Raw genomic sequence first — 27,157 nt, 5'->3', positions numbered from 1 at the left:
GTGCTGAGCCTGGGCCAAGAGTTTACTGAACTGCAAAATAACATCATGTTCTGTGAATTGGTGGTTCCCAAACTGCTGCTGCCGCCGCCTTAGAAAACTCTTGGTTGGCATCGTCTGTAGGGCTTCTGCTGCTTCTCTACCATTTTAAACAGCTAATGCAAGAAGATGGTTAAAATGTGTCCCAGGAGTCACGTTGCACTGCTGCGAAGTCGTGTTTGCAGACTTTTCCTCCCTGCAAGGGCCGTGCTCTCTGCCCCTCCGCCGGGAAACTGCTGCATGGTTGTGGCTGTGTGTGCCAAAATGCTCTCCAAGCCAGGGTGAGGTCTCCTGTTCTCCCTCTGGGGCTCTGCTTTTTCCACCCCAAACTGGTTTTTCAAGTAATTTTTTCATATGTGCCTCCATCTCTGCTGCTGCTCACCTGTGCTCGGGGAGGAGCCTCCCAGAAACTGCTCTTTAGCGCGCCGCCGACCTGCCCTCACTGAGTCTTGTCATTCCATCCCGACAGACCGGAGCGGAGAGCCAGCACCCACGACGGCTTTGCAGACTCCGGGAGACCAGCTGGGGCTTCACCAACATGTTCAAGGGAGTGGGCAAAGGCTCCCCGAGCAGAAGTTCCCCCAACAGAGGTTCCCCTGTCAAGCCTAGCAAGTAAGTGTGATTCTCCTCTCTCTAAGCTGTCCTGCGGGCCCTGGGGGAAGGTGAGGGAGGAACGCCCCATGTCTCCTAAGCCACCCTAAGAACCATCCCTCTTTGCGGAGCAGCCAGAAAGTTGGGGCTTGCTGGGAGCTGATGCCGAAACATGCTGCCCCAGCGGTTGTCTTTGTCTTTGGTGGGCTTTGTGCTCCAGCCTAGAAGTATCCGTGCAGCCCCTGGGATGTGCCTGAAGATGTGCTCAGAGCTGTGTTGACCCAGCAGGGAGGTGGAAAGCCCCTTTTGGGCAGGTGGGAGACGGAAGAATAAACACAGCCTCTGTGCTTGGGTGGAACAAGGTCTGCGGGATGGTGAAGCAGATATTAGCCTGGATTTGAGATCCCAGGACTCGCTGGTTGTGTGAGGTTGGTGTGATGCTGCCCTGGGACCTGGGATCGCTGGAGAAGGATGCTCAGTTTGGTGCTGCTCAGGTAGTGAAGATGGGTGAGGATTAGGTTTGCTGGTGACTGCTCCTCTCCACCCTGGTGACAGGCTGGGTCTTTGCAGGTCACATAGCTGAGGTTGCCTCTTTCAGGCCTGAGGCAGCACCAAAAGGATCTGACACCGTGTCCCCTCTGAGGAGATCCCCTAAGCTCTGGGGGGTGACATGTGTGATGGGAGCAGGATGCTTCCCTAGGAGCAGGGTGTCCTCTGGGAGGGGGAGCTCCTGCAGAGACGCCTCATCCCTCCCTTCAGCTGCAGTTGCTAACGCAGGGTTGTTTTCCACCTTCCTCAGCAATTTTGCACTTCGTAGCGTTAGAAGATCAGTTCTGTGGGAATCCCTGTCCCCAGCCAGGGTTAGAGGGTGAGGAAATGCAAGGGGGGGTTGTTCTGAGGAGGGGGGGACCTGCAGGGAGAAGGGGGTGCTGGCCCCAGCTCTTGGGGCCACCAGCAGCAGCAGCCCATGACGGTGTGTGTGCAGATGCCTGGGTGGACACCACACGGTGCTGGCACCCAACTGCGCCATTTATGGGGCCAAACCCCAGGTTAGCAAACAGCCACAGAGGAGGGAGGTGGCCCGGTGGTGGCCCAGTGCTGCTGGGCAGGGCAGGGGTACGGGGGGAGAAGGTGACCCCCACAAAGGCTGAGGCTTCCCCGTGCGGGTGTCGGGAGCTGGACCCCTGCCATGGGAAGCTTCTGCCTCAGTGGAGCTGAGCACTCACAAACTCATCTCGCAGACGGACGGGGGGGCTCTCCGAACACCAAGCTGCTCTCGGGGCCTGGCTGCAGCGAGGCACCTCCCCAGCAGCCCCGGAGCCCCGTCAGCCTCTGGTTTGTAGCCTCGCTAATGCAATTTATCCACCTCCCCAGCTGGCTTCCCAACCCGGGCTGGGGGTTTCTCACGAGGCTTCCTGGGCCAGCTCGCTGCAGCCCCTGCTGGGGGGGGTTGGGCCAGGTTCCCCCCCGGCCTGAGCCTCTCGGGATAACTGCGGTCGCATCCCGGTGAGACCTCACACCTCATCCCTGTGCAGGATGGAGGCCGGGGCCAGAAGCGCGGCAATGACCGAGCTGGTTGTGCTTGTTCGAGGAAGCACCAGCCATCAGACAAAGGCTAATTCCTCCGGCCGTGGCCCGGGGCTTGGTCAGGCCCGTGGTAGCTGAGAAAATGAAGGTGAATGAGCTGGCTCAGGAGGAGCCGCCAGCACAAGCTCTGCAGATGGCCCCAAGAAAATGTTGGTGGCCCACAGCTGCTCTTGGTGGCCCCAAGGCCAGAACCTGGGCAGCAATTGATGTTCCGTGCCTCTGGGGGTTCACGATTAGTGGGTGCCGCTGCTGGCATGGACCCCTAGAGAGGTACCTCATCTTGGTCCTTGGGACCGTGGTGTTGAGCGTCCGGGCTTGTAGGGCCCTTTGCTGTCTCCACTTGGTGGATGCATCCCAGTGAGGCAGTAGCAGGCACAGGGTTGTCCCCGAGGAGCAGCCTCTTTGCCCTGCTCCGGGAGGAGACACGCTGCGGGGCTGAAAGGGAAAACTCAGGAGAATGTGGAATTGAATCAGATCTGGCTGGACTGGCTGCCCAGGTGCGATCTTGACAAAGGCCGTGGGTGGTTTTGGGGGTGGATGGCAAGTCATCTCCTGGTTTAATAGTCTTCTGGGATTTCTGCTCCTGCCACATCTTCACTCTGCTTCTCCCCGATCAGTCCAGAGCAGTGTGGTCCCTGGGGGACAGGCGTGGGCTCAGGGGGCTTGACCCAGCACTGGCAGCAGTTGGTGGTCTGCTAGGAGCAGCCTGGGCTGGAAGAAGTTCTGCCTGTCGGGGAGAAGAGACCCAGCTTTGGGGTCTTCCTTGGGGCCAGAAGGGAAGGTCTCCTGGAAGGGAGGGCTGGAGAGGATCAGGGACCGAAGGGGGTGGGTGCTGTGGTCCTGCCCAAGCGTGCTCTGGCAGGAGTGACCAGGAGCAGGGGACTGTCCTGCTCCTTCCGAGAGACACTGGCCCTCACGTGCAGTTGGACTGTCTAGGAGGCGGAAAGTGGTATGAGAAATGAACCAATTAATAACGATAATAATAGTGCTCTGCCTCTCCTAGGCGTGAGATAGCCATAGGGAGGAGGCCTGCCCTGGCTCTGGAGGAGGAGCAGGAGGACCTCTGCCCAGCCTTGCCCTCAGCCATCTCGGCCAGACCGTGCACAGTCGGACCGGAGCCCTGGGATGCTGAGGGATGCCCAGCGTGAGCACAGGCAAGCTCGGGGTGCCTCCACATATCCCACCTGATGCCAGGCTGCCTCTCTGCAGCCCAAGTGTCTGCACGCTCACCCTGAAACGTGGCGCCCAGCTGTGGTCCACTCTTGTTGAGTGAGGGCATCCCAGGGCAGCAGGGATGGGGCAGCCCCGAGGAAGGACAGTGATGCATCCATGTCACTGCAGGCTGTGCAGATGGCTGTTGGCATGGACAGGAGAAGCTCACGCTCCTCTTGGCACCGTCTGTGGTTGGGGTAGGAGGGCCTGTGGTGGTTTGAACACTTCTCTAAGTGTGCATGGACCAAGCAGGTTCCTCAGCATCGCTCCCACCTTGACTGAGGAGCACGGCAAGGGTGGGAGGCTCAGCCGAGGACAGATGGCTTCTCCACTCATGCATCAGCCCTTACTCTGGCCCCCAGGACAGCATGTAGACATCCCTCTCCTCCCAGGACACCTCCTACCTGGCTTCAGTGTTCCTCAAGCATCCAGAATACTCTTTTGCAAACACTGAAGCAGTTTAGCTGCTTGCAGGGCTGGAGAGCCGCTTCCAGCCTGGCTGCTGGCAACAGGGTCTCAGTCTCCTCCTCCGCCAGGCTTCCTTCCTTGGCCAGTGTGGAGACCTCCTGGCTCTCCACTCCAACACACACAAGCGGAGACCCCCTCTGCTCCTGAGACGATGTTCTCCAGGAAGCATCACTTCTTCCCTGAAGATCAGGTTGGTTGCAACAGCATCCTGGTTTCTAACCTCGGGTGCCCCGTGCGGTGCAAGGGCAGCGCAGGCTGGGGACGGGCAAGGCTGAGCGCCCGTGACCAGGAGGTTGCTGGGGGCTTTTCAGTCCATAGTTTTGTTGTACTTTGGGTTAAACAAAAGCTGATCTGTGTGTCCAGGGTTGTGAACCAAGAGATGGGGTGTCTCAGTGTTTCCTTCAGCCAGGAAGGGGGTGCCACCAGGAATAAGCAGGATGTTGTTGGTGATCTACCCTTCCTGGGAAGGATGGATCCTCACTTCTCCCATCCTGGAGCTGAACAGAGGTATCCACAGTCACATCACAACGGGGTTCAAACTGGACGGTCTATAGATGTCATTCCCAGGTGGGAGCCGAATTCAGCCAGACCTCTGGGGTGGAGGGTGCTCTCCTCGGGGCACGGGGATGGCGTCCATTGCCTGGGATGGCGGCCAGCGCGTGACTCACTCTCTCCTCCCTGTGCAGAGAGCCTGGGCAGGAAATTTGGGTGGTGCTCAAGTATTTGCTCATGGGACACCACCTCATTCCAGGCGTGTCGGGGATGAGTGGGAGATTGTGTAACCTCCTGGGGAGTGGGGACCTCCTAGAGCTTGCAGCCTGCTGCACACTCAGGTTCACGGGGACTGAGTCCTGGCTCGGCGCTGCTCCCATCTCCCCTGTTGTGCTGGGACTTGGGGCCACCGCTCATCCCCCTGAGCACTTCAGCTTACCTCAGGAAAGGCATCCGTGGGGCACAGATGGGGGAGGAGGGATGTTTAACGGGATATAAAAGACAGGTTGTAGCAAACAGCGATGCTTTGATGATGATGAATGCCCTGCTTAGGCTTTCTGGCTTGGGATCCCTGGAATTAGACCCTGCAGAAGAGGGCACTTCCAGAGTGCAGCACTCCCCCATTTACTCTGCTGACATGCATTTTGCAAGGCAGGGAAGCTGAGGCATGGCGAGGAGACGCTGCCAACCCAAAGCTCCCAAAGGAGCTGAGAGCTGCTGCATCGCAGGCCCACGCCGCCCTCTTGGGAAATCCAAAACAAGGGAGGAGTCAGAGAAAGGGGACAGGAGGATGCTGTGAGCAGGAGTACTGGGACGGTGCCTCCTCCGGAGTAACGCGGGCTTGGCTGCGGTCGGCATGGGCTGAGCTGACTTGAAACACAAGCTCCGTCTGTGGCATCTGAGTGCTTGGCTTGGGGTGACCGTAACACTCACTGGCACTTTACAGTCACTTGGGGCTGTAATAAATGAACATCCCAGCATCTGCTCTAGCCTTTGGTATGAACCATGGAAGAGCTGGAGCCATGGTGAGGAGCTGGAGCAATGACATAACCCTTAGGGGAACAGTTTCCCCCTGTCTTTGCTGGATTCAGGGGCTAGGAAGGAAACCACATGGCTGGAGGGCAGGGGTGGGTTGCTCTCCTGCAGGACATCACCTTTCTCCTACCTGCTTCCTCCACCAGAGAGATACCAACCAGCCCTGAAGAAGTGTCCCCCCTTCAGCTGGCCCCTGTGTGATGTCCCATTGTTGCTCCACAAACTCTTTCCTTCTGGTCTCAGACCCCAGAGGTGGCACGTAACAGAGCTGAGCCTCTGCTGAACTTTGTCCCAGCAGCAGTTGTCCAAGGGCTTGAGTCCCTGGGTGATGCTATCAGTCCCCACGCTCCTGCCCCTGCTTGCCCACATCCTGGCAGCGCTGCACTCTCCTTGCCTGGAGGGTAGGGCCGGCGCCGTCCTCAAGGGCAGACGCTATTAGAAACGACAGGACACGAGGACAAAGGTGGCACCAAGGCTTGTGCTTCCTTGGCTGCAGGGAGCTTTGGGAAAACCATCCCGTGCTTTACTGTGGGCTCTGGATCGGGCTGTTTCGGCAGGGCTCTCAGCGCTCACTCGCAATAGCGGTGGTGGGGTAAGGGTTGTGATGGTTCCCATGGGTTGTGTGATGGCACTGAGGTGAGAGACAACAGGGAGTGGTCCGATGGGGACCTTCAGTGAATCCTCACAGGGTGAGGAGGGCTGGTAGTTGTGCTGTGGCCTTGGGAAACTTGTCCCCAAGCCCTGAAAGCAGCACAACTGCAGCAGCCTATGCAGTGCCCAGAGGGGCTTGTAGTCTGCGGAGCCAGTCGTCGTCCGCCGCAGCGCGGTCCTGGGGTGGCACTGGGCTCTCCAGTATCTCAACGGGCTGCACTGCCGAGCACTTTGCACGAAACAAGACCACAGGATGGCCGTTCTGGGTCCGGCTGAAGGGCCATCTCACCCACCCCTACCAGCAGCCAAGGGCAGACACCCCGGCAAGCGCCTCTTAAACAGGGCAAGCATGTTGTGCTGCCTCTGCAGGGTGCTCTCCTGCCCTCCAGCCGTCTGTGGCTTTGGGTCTTCCCAACCCAGACATGTTGGCGCATTTGGGAGTGCTACAGTGATATTTTTTTTCCTATTTTTTCCCCCCCTTTTTCCTCCCTCCGATGCTTTTTGAATCCACACAAACCTTTGAGCATCTGTGTGTCTTGTGGCAAGGAGTTGTGCGGGTGAGTTGCATGGTGTTCAAAAAGCAACCGCCTGCTCTCTCTGAACACGCCGCCTCTTACCTTCACTTGGCTGAACCCAACAGCCAGGCACTGACCACTTGTGCACCCGTGCCCTTGGACCCAGCTTAGACTCTTTCTTTGGAGACCAGGAGGATGTGGGGGAAAGGCCTGAAGAACCACCCTGTTTCAGGTCCTTGGCAGTGCTGAAGAGGGTGAGAACTACCTTCACCCACCCGTCTGCTTTGCTGCTCCCTCTCTCAGGTCCTCAACAAATGAGCTGGCCGTGCTCATCTCCCGCATGCAGACAAATGCCGACCAGGTGGAGAAGGACATCCTGGAGACACAATCCAGGCTCAAGCAGGTGAGTTGTGGTAGCAGGTGGTGAGGAGGTGAGAGGCTTTGCCTAGAAATGCGTGTCTAGGATAACAAGTCAGGTGTCTGCTCTGTGCATCAGCTTGCTGGTGCAGGTTTGGGGGCTGACTCGAGGCTGGGGAGGAACAGAGCACCCCACAGAGCCTCCCAGCCCCTGGGGCTGCATACCGGGGCCTCCCAAATTCTAGCCTCTGTGCTTTCTTCTTGGTGCCTCATGTTTCCCACAGCCAAGGCTGTCTCACCTACAGCAGCACAACCCTGTGCCTCCCAGCAACCCGAGGCAGGCAGCCAGCCTGACCCACGCTGGTCCCCTGGGTGGGAGAGATGCTGAAGCAGGCAGCTTGCTGGGCATCCGCTCCCCAGCTGCACCCTTGCACCAGTGGCCAGTGTGTTGAGCATCCAGAACCTCTGTGTTGGCCAAGGAAAATGTTGTGATGGCTGTGGGGTCCAGCCAGGCTTTTTCCTCTGCCTTCCCTGGTCTCCAGGATGCCAGCAATCACCAGAAGAACAAGGCTTTTGAGTTCCAGCCAGAGAACGCCAGGAATCTGAAGGAAGCGGAGACCCTGCTGAAGGACCTCTTTCTGGATGTGGACCGCGCCAAGCGGCTGAAACACCCTCAGGCTACTGAGATAGAGAAAGAGTAAGTGCAGCGGGGGGACTGGTGTGATGGGGGCACCAAGCCACTTGAGACCTGCCCCCCCCCAGGATCTAGACAGAGCTCCAGTTGTTTCCATGAGAGACAGAGCTTCACCCTTCTTCCCACAGACTTTAGCCTTAAAATCAGGGCTTCTGCCAATATATTGTAAAGACAGTGGTGTGCAGGGTGGCTGCCAGAGTGACCATCACCCAAGAGTCCCCACTTGTATCTGGGAGCTCTTGTAAAAGACTAAAATGAGGCCCCACTCCCAGTGCAAATCCCCTTTTGCTCTGCCTTCCCTAAAGTGAATGCCTTTCATTCAGGCAAGGACAGAGTCAGAGGTGGTGTTGGAATGGGAGAAGAGCTTTAGTTGGCCTCTGGTGCTTTGCTCCTCTCTGCTTTTCAGCCCTTCTGGGTGGAAGTCAGGGGGGAAGAGTTGTTTCCTAGCTGGGAAGGGACAGCCCTGATCTCCCTGCAGCCTCCTCCTGGTCTGTAGTTTCTGAGACATCTCTGGAGATGGAGAGCACCAGGACAAGTGCCTCCTCTGCTGAAGGAGGCCAGTGTCACAAAGGGTCAACAAAATAGCCTGGGTCTTACGAGTGAAATCTGGGCTCCACAACCCCCACCTTGATTCTCCCCCATCCAAACTGACGCAGAGGCGTGTACCTTTTCTCCTTTGCAGCATCCAGCAGCTCCATGACCGCGTGACACAGCTGTGTGCAGAGTACCGGGCCCTCTACGAGCAACTGAACATCCCTGATGTGGGGCCCAAGGTAGACTGGGCCAGGATCCTGGACCAAAAGATGGTAACAGCAGCTATTTTTTAATGCACCTCCCAACTCCTACGAGACCAGATAATTTGCTGTTGCCTTTAGGGCTTTGCCAGCCTTCGTGTGCTCAGCATCATGCAGGGACGCCGAGGCAGGTGGAAGTAACTCAATTCCTCTGGGTAGGAGAATTCTCCTTCCACCTCTTAAAACCCTCTGGAGCACCCTCTTGATTGAGCCCTTCAGATTAGAGCGACTGGAAGGGGATCGGGTAGAGGTGCTCTGCTGTGGGATGAAAGGATGGAGAAGGTGTTGTCTTCAAGGGCTTTACAGCCCTATATCCTAGGGGTTCACACTGCAAGGTCCTGGGTATGTGGTGTGCCTGGTTTGGAGTCAACTTGGATTCCCTTGAAAGCTGGATGGTAACTATGTTCCTCCAGCGCATGTAACCATGGGAAGGGTTCAACTTAGGTTCGTACACCAGGGTTATGTAGCCTGGTTACCTTTGCCCCTGTGTGTGGGGAAATGGCAACCAGCAGCAGTCACGGTAAACACCGACAGGATCCCTTCCCCTCCTCCTGGACTGCTGTCAGATACGAGATGATTTCATACCCTACCAGTGCTCACGGGGGTTTCTCCCAAAATAAAGTCTTCTGCTTTAGTCTCTGCCTCACTCCTTTCACACAGAAACAGGTCAATGGGGGACAGTACGGCCCCGGCATGTCAGAGCTGGAAAAGCAAATAGCTGAGCACAACATCCTCCAGAAGGAGATTGAAGCCTATGGCCTCCAGATCAAGAACCTCCGTTCTGGGGTAAGCCACCCTCCGTCCCCTCCTCATTCCTGTTGGCTTCCCTGGGGACCCCTCGGGCTCTGCTTGCTCTCTGGCCGCGTGTCCCATCTGCCCCTTTGCACAGTGAATATCCACCCTTGTTCTGCAGAGGGCATGGGGACACCTGAGCTTGGACAGATCAAGCCATGCAGGAGCCAGGGAAGTGGTTCCTGAATGGTTTCTGAAGCACCTTCCATAAATCATCAGCATCTACCACATGTTTTGGTAGCATCTTTTTTATCTTTTTCTTTCTTTTTTTTTTCCCCTTGGTCTTGGCCGTGTTGTAACCCAGGATGTGGCAGATCTAAAAAGCCAATACAAGGACTTGCTGGTAAGCTTCTCAGTGGTTTTCTGGACAGGTGGGTTCATGCAGCAGGGTAACAGCATCCCTGATGGACAGTGAATTCCCAGCTCAGGACAGGAGCTACCTCTGGCCTTGCACAGTGAAGTTGTCCCCCTCATCTTCTGTTTCCTCCCCACCCTGGAATGGGTGTAAATTGAGCGTACGCTGGCTGCCCTCAGGGTAGTGCTGTGGGTGAGATCTGTGTGTCTCCTCTGTGTGGATCCTTGCTCTGGAGTTGCCCATGCGTCCGTGGGTGCAGGGTTAGGGACGTGGCAGCAGGAAACCCTGCCCCATCCTACACACTGTTCCAAATCAGGATTGCAAATGTTGAGGCTTGCGCTGATCCCTGACAAGGGTTCCAGAGAGGAAATGAGCAGCCGAACCACAGAGGAGGTGGCCAGGCAGAAGGTCCTGGGTTTAGCCAGCTGGGCCTGTAGAGGTTGATGCTGAAGAATGGAGTTTGTGAGAAATACAAGAGAGCTGGGCCAGCCCTCGGGCTGCCCGAGGCACCAGCCCACACCTGAGATTCTGGTTAGACAAACATATCCTGTCTGTGAAGCAGGGAAAGGGAACGGCAGCCCCATCAGATAAGAGCAAGCAGGGGCAGATGTCTCACCAAGGTCTCTGGGAATCTCCTGGTGGATGTGCAACATGAGCGGGGTCCTGGGGAGGAGGAGGAGGAGCGGGGGGAAAGGGCTTCTCAGGCTGAGCACCAATGCTGTGTGTCTCCTGTGCGTGTGGGCAGAAAGCGTCCATCTGGCGAGGGCAGAGCCTGGGCAGCCTCTACCACCACCTCCAGGGCTGCACCAAGGAGCTGGGCTACCTGACAGACCAGCAGACCAGGATCCTGAAGCAAGACTGGAGTGACCAAATGATGGACGTCCAGAGCGTGCGTCGGGAGTACGAGGTGAGCTCTTGGGGGATGGCAGCATGTCCTGGCCGCCGGAGGCTGCCCAAGCCCAGCACGTGGGATTTGCAGGGTGGGTCCCAGCCTCCTGGACATCCACCACCAGCCCTAAGCCTGGTGCTTTCCTGGGGCATCCCGGTAGTGCTGGGCACAGAAACAGAAGTGGAAGAGACACTCTGCATCCGTGCTAGAGTTAAGGATGAGCCACTCTGGGTGTCCCCTCCTGTCCCCTGAGCTGGCGTGTGGGACTGTACACGAGAGAGCTGTCGGTGAGGCTGCCCATAGTCAGAGGGGAGGGAAAGGCTCGGCATCGTGTCAGCCTCGGCGTCCAAAGTACAACACCCAGTGACTGCTATATGCTGGGACCAGGAAGAAGAGAGGGATAATTACTTAGGAAAATGCTCTTTGAACGAATGCCGTGATGCTTTCTGAGGCCCAAGCGTGTCTAATTTGTTTTAGCTTTGCCTTGCCCCTTTCTGTTATTTTAAAAACAAACAAACAAGGATGGCTATACTTTGGGAACCTTTTTGCTGCTACGTGGGGTTTGGTGCCCCAGGAGGCTGCTCTGTGCTCCCTGCATGCTCCCATGGTCATCAATTTTTTCTTTCCCTTCAGGATTTCAAGTCTAACGAGCTACTCAGCCAGGAGGAGCTTGTGAACCATCTTCAGGACGATGGGGATAGGATGATAGAGCTAAAGCACCCAGCTGTCAAGCCTATCCAGGTAGGGAAAGGGGCTCTCTTCCAAAACCCTGTAAGAGAACAAGGTTGTCTTTGTGCACCACGAGCCAGGGGGTGGGTTGCTGGAGACCTCCTCACCTCTTCTGCAGAACTGTTACTCTTTCCTCTCACACTGCACTGTATTTGCCTGCTGCAGCCCCGGGGGGAAGCTGGGGGCAATGCAGGATCTTCACCCATTCCTGACTCTCCAGGAGACAGTGGCTAGCATCTGTCTGCTGGGACCAGCTCCCGCTCTGGTGCTCGCACATGGGGCTGCTGCAGCCACATTGACGCTACTGTGAAGCTCCAGCTATGCCACAGCATGACCTCTCGCAAGCGAAACCAGCTCCCAGCCTCCGAGGTTGTGTTTCCAAGCCCACAGACACAGTGACAAGCTGAGGTGGGCTCTCGGCCACCAGCACTACTGGAGCTGAGACCCCTTGAGAAATGGTGCTGCTCTGTATGAGCCAGGTCCGTGTCGAGCGTGTCCTCGCTCAGGCTCAGCAGCAGGCAGTGCCTGGGCGTAGCTTTGCCTCTGCTCCACAGCAGTCTTTACTCTTCTTCTGATCGCTGGGACTTCTGGGGGCAGCAGAAGCTGTGGGGGGGGAGGGAGGACGAGCTGGAGCCCACTGAGCTGTGCTCTGTCCCTCCACAGGCTCACCAGGAAGCCTTGAAGAACGAGTGGCAGAATTTCCTGAACCTCTGCATTTGCCAGGAGAGTCAACTGAAAAGCGTGGAGAGCTATAAGAAGGTAAAAAGCGATGAGGAGAGCGGGGGCCGTGGGGCTGCGGGGTCGGGCCAGCGTGGGCAGGCTGGGAAGAGAGGCAGCAAAGGGATGAGGATGGGAGATCCTTTGCTTACACCTAGCCAGGGTATTTTGGGGAAACACTCCTCAAAACACAGACCTTTAGTGCTGCAGCGAAGGACTGGCTCCCAGCTCACCTTGTCGGCCCTGTTGCATGAGCATGTTGGCTTGGAGAAGACAGCTTGCCGTCAGTGCCTGGGGCCTGTCCGTTGATCTGGATTGTTCGCCTGTGGTTCGGGCGGTGCAGGGTCCTTGTCCCAGCGTGCAGCCAGAGGGTGGTCTGTAGGGTCTTGTGAGCCCCAGGTGGGTTGTGGAAGAGACGCTGAGAATGGGAGACCCCATGTACTTGGAGATAGTAATGTCCTCCCACCCCTGACTGTTTTCCTACCCCACACCTCCAGTTCCAGGATGATGCTGAGGCTGTGAGTCGCTCCCTGAAGAAGATGAATTCTGACCTGGACACCAAATACAGCAAGTTCAACAAAGATAGCCCTGGGGTGGTGTCAGATCTGCTGCTGCAGCTGGAGGTGAGGTCTTCAGGGCTGGTGGCACTAGTTGGACCTAAGGGGCAGACCAAACATTACAACCTCCCCGATATATAATAGTGGGGAAAGGGAAGAGGTGGATAAATAACCCTACCGGGACAGCTCAGGCCAGCTCTGGGCTAGGGAGGGAGAAGCTTACAGCAATACTGTGCTCTGGATGCCGAGCCCCTGTAGCCCCAGAAGGTCCGTGCTGCTCATGCTGTGGGGCAGTGACCCCTGGGGAGACACTGGTCCCCATCAGTGACAGGCAGCCAGGCCCCAGGTCACCATGAGAGTGAAGGGGAAGCACAGGGAGGAGCTGCACTTTGTCCTAAACATGAGACACTTGGATTAGAGGCCCCGTGGAGAGCGTGAGCTGCTGGCATCCAAGCAGCCCGGAAAGATCGTCCCATCTCCTCAGCACTCTCAGGAGCTCGGGGCGAGGGAGGGAATAAATAAATCTGACCTCAGGGACAAGATGCAGGTAGGAAAGGAACGTTTGCCTGGGAGAGAGGGAGGGGACACTTTCAACATGATATCTTCCCATGCATGCAACACATTTCACTCCTGAGAGGTGCTGGTATCTTGGTACCTGCTGACACTGGAATGCAGCCACCTCTTGGCAGGTGTTCCATTTCTGAGAAGAAAAACTTCTCCAGGACATTTAATATGACAGTGTGGGATCACCGAAAGTTAATTCAGGCTGTGCCTTCAAGGGCAGATCTGCCATGAGTGAAGGAAACAGAGGAGAGCATTGATAATGAAAAGGGGAAGGGACATGGAGGGGTCAAGAATGGAGAAACTCCTGACTCCACCCCAGCAGTGACCACACAAGGACGGAGAGCTGGCCCCAGCATACCCACCGTAGTGTGACCCTCCCCTTCCTTCTCACCCAAGCCTGGTCACAACCACTGTTTACCCTGTTTTGTCTAGAACGAGGAGAAGGTGGTGAAGCAGGCAGAGAAGAGCATCAGTGACCTAAAAAGAAGGAGCAAAGAGATCAGTCCACTGAAACTGCGGAGGATGCATCCCCCTCAGACCCTCACCTTGGACACCCTCTGTGACTGGGATGCTGGGGAGGTGAGGGCTTGGCTAGCAATATCCTCAGAAGAGGCAGGCAACTGGATTCTTCTTTGGTTGCTCCAGACGGTGGCTCCCAGTGCCAGAAAGCCAAGCCTCTCACTGGGCTTTGTGTCTTTGTCCCAGGTGCAGCTGACCAGAGGGGACAAGTACACTCTGAAGGACAACAGCAACCCAGAGATGTGGGTGGTGCAGGGCAGCACTGGTGTGGTCCAGGAGGCACCTTCTGCTTGCTTCTCCATCCCTCCACCAGACCCTGAGTCCATTGACAAGGTCAATAGGTGAGCCTGCAGTGGAAAGCCTGACTCGGGGAGATGTTCAGACTCCCTCCTAGGTCGCAGCTGCTCTGACTGCCTCAGCTGCAGAGAAATAGCAGCTGGGAGCAGACCTCTTGACTGTCTAGGACAAAATCCCTCCTGGAGAGGGATTGTTCCCTGCACCCAAGTATCTCGTCCAGGTTCCTGCCGTTCCTCGACGGCACTGCGCGCTGCACAGACCTTGCTTTCTGGCAGTCAGGCTTGATTTCTTCACCCAAACATATGACTCGCACAGGTTTGACTAAATTCATTGCAGAATCAGTCTGGAGCTTGGGACTTGCCAAACAGGACAGAGTTATCTGTAGTATCTCCTCTCAGCCAGCTCCAGCTAGAAACTGAGAAACGTTCCTTGAACCCTTTGTAGCCTGCTGCCTGGCTGCTCAGCCAGCCTCTGTGGTTCCCACAGGATGGGGCGGTGGTGCAGGCAGCTTCAGCATTACCTTTTTAATCATATCCCCGGGTGCTTGGGTAAATCCGTGCTGCTCAAGTGCTCTGGAAAGGTCCACAGCCCGGATTCAGACTGACTCGGGCATGCCCGTGACGGGAGCTTGGGTCCCTAGTCACACGGGTGTCATTACTTCATTGTGTTGCTCTTCCTGGGTGCGTACCCCTCTTCACATGTCCCAGATTACTGAGTCCTTTGGATTTATGGCTTCCATCTGTGTTTTAAAACAGGAAAGAACATGTTTGCTGTGTCCTCTTGGATTAACAGCTCTGCAGGTGTTGCCTGGAAAACTCTCACCCTTTTCAGGCCACATCTGATGGCTTACTGCATCTCCCGGTGTTTGCTTCCCCTCCTACAAGCAAAATACTTGTCTTTATTTTATTTCCCAGCCTGTTCCACCATTCAGTCCCTCTGCATGGTGCTATGTCCTGGCCCTGCGGAGGGACAGCCCTCGTCTGGCAACAGCCAGGCAAGCTGGGACTTGCTGGTTTCAGCCCGATGTTCAGCTGGAGCAGTCTACAGCAGGAATGTCAGCTAGCCTGGTCCTGCGAAGGCCCCTCCTCCTGGTTCCATCAGTCTTTTCTCACCCAGAGATATTTTTTGTTGGTCCTTCCAGCTCCTGCTGATCCCAGCCCTAGTTTCGTTAGAGGGGAACCATCCTCAGAAATGAGACTTGGCATTTCTAGTGCAGCAGCCACAGAAGCAGCTACTTGTACTTGCTTCCTGCAAAGCTGCAAAGCGAAAATTTCCAGCTTTGATAGGTTCTGCTGAGAGTTGGAAACACTGGCTCCACGGGGAGAAATCAGCTGCTCTTGCTGCTCTCTTCTTTCCTAAGGGACATCTCTGAACTACAACAGGCTGCAGACTCCCAGCCTGCCCCTGCCTTTGGGAGCACCTTCCCTGGCAAAGCCATGAAGCTGCTGCTGAGCTGGGCTCTGTCAAGGCTTGCTCGGTGCAGCAGTTTCCCATCCTGCTGGCTGACGATGCTCCTTTTTGCTCACAGGCTGGAGGGGGAGCTTAACACGGTGAAGCAGAAGCGAGCGGCGGTTCAGAGCACCCTGAGACGCAGCCAGAAGGAGCAGGTTCAGCCCAGCCAGCCGGGTATGTTAGCCAAGCCCTCTCCAAAGCAAGCCCATGCACCTCCCTTGCAGAGCTCCTGAGCCTGGCTGGAAGCAGAGCGGTCACCCGGACAGGCAGGGGTACCTGTGGGTCAGTGTGAGGTTGGCTGCTGCTCTATGGAAAAGAGCAGCTGATGCGATAACTTGACCCCTAGTGCTGCCAAGGGCTCACCGTGTGATCTTGGGCAATTCACTTAAAATCTCTGTTGCCCTTCTCAAACCTCTGAGATTGACCTCCAGCTCCATCAACAGTTGCAGGGTATTTAGGGCTGCGGGCGGATGTGCCTATCCAGAAGCCTTAATTAAACATCCTTTGGAATCGGGGTCCCTTGTGGTTCTCTTCCCCAGCTGGGGGCTGTGGAATAAGCAGACAGCCATGGCTAAAGCCCTGACTAGCTGTGTTACTCCCACAGCTGTAGTTCAAAAGCTCCCAGAGCTTTTTTTTTCCCCCCAAGAAAAAAAGAAAGAGCTGAGCAGGGATGTGTCTGCATGGCAGCCCATGGCTGTCTTTGTTCCTTCTTTGGACCTGAGCTCTGGCTGGCCAGGGCAGAGCTACATAAATCCATTTTCCTAAGCCTTTTCCATGGGTAGGCACATGCATGTGCATGATGCTCTGCGGATCAGAAATGCTAACTGTATCATTTATGGTTGCACCAAACCCCCATGCTCAGGAGGAGCCTGTGTGCTTCAGAGCCGCAGAACACGAAGGACAGTTTTGCAGCAGGGCTGTCGTGAGAGGGAGCTGGAGCTTTTGGGACCACGTACGGGAGAGCTCAGGGAAAGGGCCATGCACCATGACTGGGATGGCAGGTGAGGAATGGGGATTAACCCAAGCTGTGTCTCACTATAGCTCTGTCCAGGACCCCCCCTGTAATCCAGGATGATCCCCAAGCTGACCAGCTTCTCGGTAGCCTGGATCGTGTTGGCAAGGACCTGGTTCAGGTAGAGAAGGAGGTCTTGAACCGAGTGAGGTCCCCAGTGCACTACAGTGACCCCACAGATGACCTTGCCAGGAGGATCAAACACCAGCAGGTGGGTGCTGCTGTGGGGGGCTTGGGGCAGGTGTTTTGCTGATTGACTCGATACCAAGCAAAAATGAATTCCAAATCAAATATAAGAATAAATGCAGCTTATTATATTGCAATATAATAAAGGAAAATAGCATGCCGTATGATAAAAAGGAACAGTACTAGTTACTATGCACAATATGATAACAAAGCAATAGGAGCGAAGCATCAAATCATTACCAGGAAGTGTTACAGAGGCTAAGAAAAGAATTCATCACCAGTTACCACCTTAACATCCAGGCCCCCACTTTGGCTGGGCAGCCCTGTTGCAGCCGGCACCAGGAGTCTCTCGGTAACTGGGAAGATTCCTACATGGTGCCTCCATCCATAGCTGAGGCTTCTGCCCAGTCCCAGAGCGTGCCCGCCTTTATACTCAGTGAAAAACAAAAATAGTTTACATACCTAGTGTATGTAAACTTTGAAGTTTAGGCTAAGTGCAGGCATGCACTGTCTCATCTTTCATAAGGTTCACACATGCCAGGGATGTTGGCCAGATGCCCGAGCATGGTGGAGTTACCGTCATGACGCAGCTGCACACAATATTATTGTCTGGATGGTCCTGCTCACATCTTGCTTGTTCAGGGGGCTCAGGACAAACCCCACCTGCTCATTACAGTTGTCCTTGAGCTCCCTGAGCTCCCTGTCCAAGTTAAATTCCTAACTAAAGGCAGAGACTTTTTCATATGCAGTAATCTATTTAATAAATTTTCACCATGGCAGGATGAGTTCGGTAGTGCTGTCTCCTTGGCCAACATCAGGTTGACGTAAGAATTATGCAGGAGATGACAACTGGTGCTTCAAAGGAGAAGACCATACTGCGGTTGGAAGGGTTTCAGGCTGGCTTGAGCCCTCGAAATGGGACAGATTAAACCAAACCCTCGGGAAACGCAGGCTTTTCCCTTGGCTCAGCTCTGCAGCAAGATGGTCCATTTGTTTCAGAGCTGTGGACCAGTCCTGGAAGGTCCTAAGCCTTGTTGTGGGGATGCTGTCACCCCTCACTTTCAAGTCTGTAGCATAAAAGACTACGGGGAGAGGGAATTAATCCAAAGACTAGGCTTACCTGGTGGGGAGTGCAGACTGGTAGGTGTGAGGGGGGGGGCAGGAAAAGAGGCAGCGCCCTGGAGCCCCCCTTCTTTGCTCTGGGATAAGGTCTGGGTCTGTACTAGTTCAGCTTGTTACATCTTCATCTGTGGGTATTTACCCAGCCCTGGCAGGAGCGTAGACCCAGGCAGGTAGGCTTCTTCCATCACTGCCCATGCGGATCTCTTTCCCACACCCTGCCGCTGCCAGACAGCCGCAGCCTGGATGGGGCTGTGGCCCGAGGGCCAGCTCCTCATGAGAGGGCTACCGCACCCTTAGCCCCACAGCAAAATCCGCCCCTGGGGGAGACACCTTTTCGCAACAGCACTGTTATGACTGCGTTGGGTGACTCTGCTCCCATCTGATGTGCCAGGAAACAACAAAGAAACTTGAGAACCTGGGGGCAGCCAAGGATGCCTTGCAGAAGGAGTGTGAGACCTACCTTTCCAAGAAACCCACCAGCACCTCGGCGTCCCAGCTTCCCGTCACACTGAATGCCCTCAGGAGCAAATACAACGATGTCAATATGCTCTCCAGCCTGTACAACGAGAAGTGAGTGATGATGGCAAGGCCTGATGGGGATGAGGGACGGAAGTCTTTGCACAGAGGTGTCAACACAGAAGCATGAGAGAAAACTCTTTTGGTCTCGCTGGGTGTTGGTTGAGGTCCATCCAGCCTGGTGCAGGTTGGAAACCTCCCATCCATCATCAAAGACACCTCTCAAGGAGGTCCTGTATGTAACCTGTGATCCCCTCACTGTGGAAAATCCACCGCAATGGGGATGTGTCCCAGCTCTGCTGTGTGGTGACATGCCACGTACCTGATTTCTGGGCAGCATGACAGGGTTATGTGGGGATATTGCTTGTTCTCTGCTATGCTGCAGAAGCTTCAATGGTAAATAAGCTTAAATGTGCAAAATCAGAGAGGAAAGGAGAAGAATGGGATCTTCTGTAGCTAACCTTGTCCTGTCATTTTTCTCTTACCCAGGGCTAAGGCTGCCCTGAACCTGGAGACTCAAATTGAGAACACAGACAAGATTGTCAGCACGTTTGAGGCCAAGCTGGCTCAGGATAGCATCATTCCTGCATCTCCCAATGCCCTGCAGGACCGGGCCAATGATCTGCAGGTAGGGGAACATCAGGCTTTTCATTAAGGAAGGGAGATCGCTGGTAGCCACAGTGGGGAGAGCTGGACTTTGCTTATTTGAGCACCTAGAGGCACCAGTGATGAAGCCTTTCTAAGGACTTGTTCCTTGAAGGCTTTATGTTAGTGTTGCAGGCTGACCTGCGCTCGCTGGCTAGCAAAAAGCTCTGTCCCTCTTGGGTTACTTTTGGGGTTCCTGAAATACAGGATGAACCCCTTAGCATCTAACCTCTGTTGCTCTGCCTCACATCCATCCCTATTCTTTCCTGCTCCTGATCTCCTTGCCCCATCCTTAGCGCTCAGTGACCCTTTTTTGCCTTCACATGCTCTAGGAGAACCTGCCTTAGCAGGGGAGTTGAACTAGATGATCTCCAGAGGTCCCTTCCAACCCCGACCATCAACCCCCAAAACTTCTCCTTTCTGCTGCATGCACATCAACCCCCAAAACTTCTCCCTTCTGCTGCATGCGCCATCCAACCCACCTTGCTTCCTGCTTCTTTACTGAGTGAGTCTCACTGCTCCATCTCTTCCACATTGCATGTCTGTCTTGGAGAGCCTGACTAGCCCCCAGGTAGTGCACGGCTAGTAGCAGTGTTAAGGAGGTTATTTCTGGTTGGTGCATTGACTGATGCAAACCTGGAGATGTCTTTTTTTTTTTTTTTTTTTTTTTTTCCCCTGCAGAAGATGAAGAGGGATGTGGTGGCCCAAGAGGACTGTGTGCTGAAGCTTAACCGGGCGCTCAAGGACGCTGAGCACAGCTGCAGCGCCGTGCAGAACAACTTCCAGGAGTACTGCCCTGACCTGCCCCGGCAGAAGCGGGAGGTGCAGCTCCTCAATGATCGCTACCATGCTGTTGCGGACCAACTGGATCAGCGGTGAGGAACTATGGCAGCATCTCTGCTCCTCTAACTAATGCTGGTCCACGCTACCTGAGTCCCAAGCGTACGTCCTTCATTGCAGGACCCTGATCCTGACCACTGTTCTGTAATACTGAGGACCAGGTCTGTCCTGCCATGTGGTTGCCACCTTCCTATCCACAGCACGGGCCTGAGCTTCCAGATAGCTGCGAGAAGGCGGTCTGGAGTAGCTGACTGCTGGCCTTTGCCTGACCCAGTGAGCCTACCCAGAGAGACCCCCCCGGTGCTTAACACTTCTCACAGGCATTGCTGCTGGTTGCCTGCCTTTTTCTTTCTCTCGTCTCCCAGTTTGTATTCATGCTGCAGTAGCAAACCTGATATACACCAAGTTGTGGTCCCCACTCAGGGACCAGTTGTCACGCCCTTGTTTTTGTTATCTTGGTGTCTGTTGTGGTGACATTCTCACCGTAGTGTCTTTTTAGTAACTTGCATGTGAATCTTTGCCCTTCCCCTTAATGTTCCTGTTCATCTTTGTGCTATGCAGAGAGAAAACCCTCAGAAATATCAGCCTTACCTACCAGCAGTTCCAAAATTCCAATGAAAACCTGATGTTCTGGATGAACAACCTACCCAAGCACCAAGTGAAGACCACCGATGGGCCAAGCCAGATCAATTACAAGCTGCAGGCACAGAAGGTGTGTTCCAGGGCAAGCATCATGACCTGTTAGGGGAATTTGCTTGTGAACAGTATGCAAAATTACACCAACCAGCTCCTAGCTGCGTGCTCCACCCATCACAGCGAATGAACTAGAACAAGGAGACAATAGATTGCAGCTCACATGATGTATCTTGCCCCACTGTGTTCATCTATGCTGCTGGTGTCCTGGTCTGAGCTAGTCACCCCCAGGCTGATATCCTCTGCACCGAGAGGACGCACCCAGATCCTGAAAGCTTGCACCTTGGGCTGAGATGTTGCATCTGGGTCATGCATCCCTCTCTCCTTGAGCAGATCGCAAGCTGACTATCTCAGATGATGAGATGTGGAGGTCTCTGTGTTGGCCAGTGTTTATCTCATTTGTGGTAAATCAGTGTGGCAGATCCTGGGTGAGAGTGCTGCTGAGAACCTCTAAAGCCCCAGAGACTGTTCTAAATGTCTTTGTGTTCCCACCATTCCCTCCAGTACTAGGCTGAGCTACTGCTCTTGGCTTCAAGAGTATTACTGGGTTGCTGTATTTCAACCAGTCCTTAACGTCGTGTGTGTCTCCTGCAGAGGCTGGTGGAGGAGATCAAAAGCAAGGAGCCTGAGAAGAACGCAGTGGTCAGACTATCCCGGAACGTGCAGTCCACACTCAATGTATGGCTGGGTTCTCCCATGTAGCACTCCCTTAGTGTCTGACCCAAGAGATCCCAGCTGATGCTTCTGTTTCTGCTTTGAACAGGACTATGAACTCCAAGCAGGCAAGTACAGCTCTTCTCTGGACCCTACCCTGACCGACTCTGCTGCAAAGAGGCTGCGTGTGACCCCCCTACAAGAAAGCATCCAGGCCCAGGTAAAACGTTAAGACGAAGGCATGGAAACTGTTGCCTAGCTCTTTACCCAAGTCCCGTGTCCTCTGCAAGGCCTTAATCCACTCTTACAGCCACAGCTGATCATGGTCCTAATCCCAAGGTCAAATGTCATCAGGGATCTCTTTGTCTATAGGGCAAAGCAGCACATGAGATCCAGAATTAGGGGGTGTCTGGTACCTTCGGTTCAGATTGCTGGTGATGCCTCCTTACCATATTGTGTGTGAAGATAAAACTTACAGGGTAGGTGTGCGGGGGCAGGACTGAGCCAGAGCTCCTGGGTGCTTCTTCCAGTTAAACCTCAGTTCTCCCGCAGCCCTTTGGGCTATTTGCCAACTGCTCTCCGTGGCCCAAGGTGTGTTTGGAAGTCTGGACCCTGTGTAAGCTAGCAGGCATCTGCCAGGCATGCAGATAAAGGGGGCAGGATCTGCGTCTCTCTAGAAAGTCAGATGTGAAGACACTGATCCCTGGAATAGTACAGTTCACAAAGTGTGTCCAGGTCAAAGGAGGGGTGGGAGAGTGTGCCATCCAGCAGAGCTGTGTCAGGGTGAGGGGCAAGGCTCTCACTGCTGTTTCTTTTTCAGGAAAATGATGCAACCAAGCTCTACATGGAGCTGGCAGCAGAAAACAAACAGCAGCTCAGTCGGCTGGAGTTTGCCAAGAAGATTGTTGAGAAGGTACCAGTTAACAGCTCATAGCAAGATTTGGGGCACTCTAGATTGGCGGTTGAAATGATCTTTCCAAAGCTGTCAGCAATCTGCTCAGCCTGGGATCCCCCCACCCCTCCCCAGATTTCCCCGTCAGGTGTAAGGAAGGACAGGAATGGAAACCCCTGTGAGAAAAAGACCATGAGTAACCAGAGTTTCACTGACACTAACCTCAGGTCGTGACTTTCATCACCTCTGTGAGCCCTCACCCCTTTACCGAAGCTCTAGTTCATGCTAGGAAAAAAGATGAGGGCTCTTAAGTCCTGTTATCATCTGTATCTAATCAACATTCACAGACTGAGAATTTCAGATTCATGTCTGGATGTGGCTGGAATTTAGTGATCACAGCCTTCTGGAAACACTTCCAAGAAATAGGACTTCTATGCCATTCTAGGGTTTGATTCACCTGTAGGAAAGGTCCCTGGTCTGGCTGACTTTCAGGGTGCTCAGGAAGGACAAGAGATGGAACTGGGATGCTCCATGATGCCACCATGAACCAGCTGCGCAGCCAGGACTGGCCACCTTACCCTCCCTCAGCTGCAGATACAACAAGGCAGCACAAAGCCCCTCTGTGGGCTGCTGTAGCATCTCCAAGACAAGGGGAAGACACACCAAATCACTTGCTTGAGATGGTGGGAATGTTTCCACTCTGGCCATTTACAAACAGCCCTATTTGGAGGCTCCCTGGGGATTCTGTACCAGTTCTGTCTCCTGCCATGCCTTGTCATGAAAAAGGCCTCTGCACCAGATTCAAAAAGTGACTTGGTTTCCCTGCATTTCTCTTTTTTTTTTTTTTTTTCTTTGCCCTTGCAGAAGGAAGTGCATGAGGACATTGAAGCTGTACATGAGGGAACCCAGCAATCTGAAAACAAAGCCACAACAAGCAGGGAATCTGAGGGGCTGAAATCACAGCTGGAGGAGGAAAGGAGGAAAGTGGCCAAGATTGAAGAAGACCTGGAGGAGCACAGAAACAAGCTGCTAATGTTGAAGACTCAGAAACCCATTGAAAGAGTGGAAGAAAAGGAGGTGATAGAATATTACAGAGACCCACAGGTGGAGAGTAACCTGTCTAGGATGGCACAGCAGATTGAAGAGGAAGGTAAAAAGAAGGAGAGCCTGCAAGGAGACATTGAAGTGATAAGCCGGAAGCTTGCCCAGATGGAGAGTGAGAAGAAGGTCGTTCCTGCCCAGCTCCTCACCAAAGAGATCACAAAAATTGAGAAAGATCCAAGCCTGGATAGCCAAGCAGCCAGTCTTCGTCAGGAGATCAAACGTCTCCAGGAGGAAAGCTTGGCTGCTGCTTCTGAACTTGAGCAGCAGAAGAGAGAGCTGCACATGCTGGAGCAAAAGCAGCCCAATATCCGAGAGAAAGTGGTGGTGAAGGAGCTGATCAAACTAGAGAAAAACCCAGAAATGCTCAAGTCTGTTAGGACCCTGCAGCTACAAATTGATGAAGAATCCTTCAAGAGGAAGTCTGCTGAAGAAGCAATAGTGAAAGTGAAGAATAAGATTGAGGAGGTGGAAAGACTAATTGAAACGGCAGAACCCAAAATTATTGTTAAGGAGGTGAAGCAGGTAGAGCAGGACCCAGAGTTATTGAAAGAGTCTTCTAAGCTTAAAGCTCTGATTGAAGAAGAGAGGAGCAAAAACGTGATGCTTATGGGCGAGCTGGGAGAGCTGCAGAGCCAGTACAGTATTGCAGAGAAGCAAAAACCAAGGATAGAGGTTAAAGAGAGGGTCAATGAGATTTTCCTGGTGGATCCTGAAACGGAGCGGCAAATTACACAGCTGAAAAGGGAGCTGCAGGAAGTTACTCTGAAAAGGACAAAGATTGACAGTGAAGTGGAAGAGGCCTTAGCAGAGCTCAATGTCCTAAGGTCGCAGAAACCAGTGGTGGAGCTTAAGGAGGTTATAGAGGAGGTTGTGAAGCATGAGAAGAGTCCGGAGATTCTCAGGGAAATTGACAGGCTGAAACAACAGCTCAATGAGCTAGTGAACACCAACGGCAGGACCCAAGAGCAGCTCATTAGGCTGCAGGGTGAAAGGGATGAATGGAAGAGGGAGAGATCCAAGGTAGAAACCAAGCTGGTCAACAAGGAAGTCATCCGATATGAGAATGACCCACTCTTGGAAAAAGAAGCTGATCGCCTCCGTCAAGAGGTGCGTAACATGTCCCAAAAGAGGAGAGCTGCAGAGGATGCAATCTATGACTTGCAGAATAAGTACATGCTACTGGAGAGGCGAAAGCCAGAGGAAAAGGTAGTTATTCAAGAGGTGATACTGACTCAAAAGGATCCAAAGCTCCGAGATGAGCACAACAGGCTGAGCCGGAGCCTGGACGAGGAGGTGAGCAACAGGCGTCGCCTGGAACGTGACGTGCAGCAGGTTCGTGCACTGGTGGAAGAGCAAGAGAAGTTGCTCAACTTTCAGGAGGATCGAAGCAAGAGGCTTGCGCTGGAGAAGGAGATGAGACAAATTACATTGAGAATAAAGGAGCTGGAGGAGAGTCCAGCCCCAGTGCAAGAAAAGATCATTATGGAAGAAGTGGTCAAGTTGGAGAAGGACCCGGTCCTTGAACAGTCTGCCAGCAACCTGCGCTTGGAGCTGGACCGTGAGAAGATGGAGGTGCTGAACTTGCAGAGAGAATGCAAGAACCTGCAGATGCAAGTTGATGTCCTGCAGAAAACAAAATCCCAGGAGAAGACCATCTACAAGGAGGTGATTCGAGTGGAAAAGGACAGAGCACTGGAGAGTGAACGTGCACGCATCTGGGAGCTGCTGAACAGGGAGAGAGGAGCCAAGCAGAAGGCAGAAGAGGAAGTACGGCGGCTTAGGGAGAAGATCGAGAGAGCTGAAGGCATGAAGAGGACATGGGCTCGCGAAGAGACAGAGCTGCAGAAAGCCAGGAACCTGGCCATCCAGGAGAGAGCCAACCTGGAGAATGAACTGCGGGAACTGGAAAGGCAGAAACAGCAGAAAGTCCTCTTCCTTCGGGAGGAGTCCAAACTGCTCAACCAACGGACTGAGAATGACAGGCAGAAGAAGAAGCAGCTGGAACATGAGTTTTCTCTGCTGGAGGCAGATATCCTTAGGGAGAAGGACCAGATCTACAACAAGGAGAGGTTCATTCGAGATCTCCAGTCAAGGGTCAACCGGGAAGAAATCAATCATGAGACCCAGATGAGAGAGACAAACCTCTCCACCAAGATCTCCATCTTGGACCCTGAGACAGGGAAGGATATGTCCCCTTATGAGGCCTATAAGAGAGGTATCATAGACAGAGGCCAGTACATCCAGCTGCAAGAGCTGGAGTGTGACTGGGAGGAAGTCACCACCCTGGGCCCAAATGGGGAAGTCTCAGTTCTCCTTGACAAGAAAAGTGGGAAGCAGTACTCCATCGATGATGCGCTAAGGCTGAGGAGGATCACGAAGGAGGAGTACCAGCTGTACCGGGATGGCAAGATTCCCATCTCCGAATTTGCCTTGCTGGTGGCTGGGGAATCCAAGCCTCCCCCGACCCTCTCTATTGGCTCCATCATCTCCAAATCCCCACTTTCATCACCCACCACCCACCAAACCCAAAGCTTCTTCCCCTCAGCCTCACAGAAGGGCTTCTGTGAGGACACATCTCCCATTGCTGGGGTGTATGACACCACCACCGACACCAAGTACAACATCAAGACTGCTGTTGCGAAGAAGCTGCTTGATCCCATGACAGCTCAGAAGCTCCTGGAAGCCCAGGCTGCCACGGGGGGCATCATAGACCTCATTTCTCGAGACCGGTTGTCAGTCCATAAGGCCATCGAGAGGGGGCTGATTGACAGGACCTACATGCAGAGACTGCTTAATGCCCAGAAGGCTTTCACAGGGATTGAGGACCCGGTGACCAAGCGAAGGCTGTCTGTGGGGGAAGCAGTTCAGAAGGGATGGATGACCAATGACACCGCTTTCCCCTACCTGGAGGTCCAGCATCTAACTGGAGGGCTAATAGATCCCAAGAAAACAGGTCGCATCCCTGTGCTGGAAGCTGCCCAGACAGGGATGATAACAGGCAACCTGGCCAACAGGCTCCAGGATGAGTCCAGCTATGAGAAAGATCTCATTGACCCTGTCACTAAAGAGAAGATAAACTACAAGGAGGCCATGGCCCTCTGCCGGAAGGATTCGCTGAGCAGCCTCCTGCTGCTCCCAGCCACGTCGGAGGGGTATCAGAGGTACCACCAGCCGAGCCGTTCCCCCAGGCTCTCACGGTTCAGGCATTGAATGGATTCAGGCATGTACTGGATCTGGTTCCTTCAGGAGCTCATCTCTTCAAAACACCTCTCCCCACGGAGGCAGCAGTGATCAGAGGAACAGAGCATCTAGCATTTAGGGCTGCACACTCTTTATCTTAGCTATCTGCTTCCCAACGCAGCTTGGCCGAGCGCGGAAGAAAGCGTGAGCGTGTGAGCCCCGGCTGCTGCTGTGACAGCAAAGGGGGGCTGACTGCGAGAACTCCACTGGCAGTAGGTTAAATGGATTATGCCCAGAAAGGGGGAAGAGCCAGGGTGTTTTCCAGTTGGGTCATTCTTCTGCATGCAATAAACATAGAAAGTGTGTCCCTGTGGCTGTGTTGTCTCTGCAGGCTGACGCTGCAAAGTGGCTGAAGGCATGGCTAGGCTTCCTCCCATGCAATCCTGTGCCCTGCAGCCCAATCTACAAAGGGTTTGCAGACCCCTTCTGCCCCTGATCTCACAACAAACCCCCTAAATTTCTTTCTGCCTGTGAGTCTATAGTTTTAAAGATTTTGTTTTATTTGTCTTTAAAACTGAAAGCCAACAGGACTTTGCTCCCTGGGCATTTGGACACCTCTGAAAGAGGGACTTGGTTGCCAAAGGGTGCAGCTCCATGTTATGTTTGATCCAGTCTAATTGCAGGCAGCTACTGAATGGAACAGCCACCCTGCCCGCCCCCTACCCGTCTGCCTGTCCCTGATGCCCCTCTGGCTGCAAACCAGTGATGGTGTTGGCTGCACAATGCCTTGGGTCGTTTCACTGAGCTGCTGGCCGAGGAAGCCAAGCCGCAAGCAAAACCAAACCCTATTGAAGTAGGTGATTCTGGGGGCTTGTCCTGTACCAGGCAGATGTCTTGCAAGGGAAGGGATGACCTTCAGTAGCACTGATGATGCTTGCAGTCCACAGTGACGTTGCTTTCTACAGCTCTTGGCCTTGGCTGCAGGATCCACCCAGCAGTATGGGAAAATC

At 54.1% G+C, this 27,157-nt stretch overlaps 1 protein-coding gene across 1 annotated transcript; it reads left to right on the top strand.

Annotated features, from left to right (window-relative positions):
- Nucleotides 1–26,512, top strand: EVPL (envoplakin). Its single transcript, XM_056324986.1, has 22 exons — nt 1–648; nt 6,891–6,990; nt 7,487–7,641; nt 8,321–8,444; nt 9,093–9,218; nt 9,529–9,567; nt 10,325–10,486; nt 11,102–11,209; nt 11,861–11,956; nt 12,412–12,537; nt 13,468–13,614; nt 13,741–13,895; nt 15,380–15,477; nt 16,345–16,526; nt 18,015–18,193; nt 18,629–18,767; nt 19,466–19,659; nt 20,186–20,336; nt 20,912–20,995; nt 21,081–21,191; nt 21,792–21,884; nt 22,728–26,512. The coding sequence occupies exons 1-22, from the start codon at nt 575–577 to the stop codon at nt 26,175–26,177; spliced, it is 6,093 nt and encodes a 2,030-aa protein (XP_056180961.1). The 5' UTR covers nt 1–574; the 3' UTR covers nt 26,178–26,512.
- The last annotated feature ends 645 nt before the right edge of the window (nt 26,513–27,157 follow it).

Source organism: Falco biarmicus, chromosome 1, assembly GCF_023638135.1.
Source record: "Falco biarmicus isolate bFalBia1 chromosome 1, bFalBia1.pri, whole genome shotgun sequence".
In the NCBI taxonomy this organism is placed as follows: Eukaryota; Metazoa; Chordata; class Aves; order Falconiformes; family Falconidae; genus Falco; species Falco biarmicus.
The sequence above is the reverse complement of the archived record's forward strand: the minus strand, read 5'-3'. Positions and strand labels throughout refer to the sequence as shown.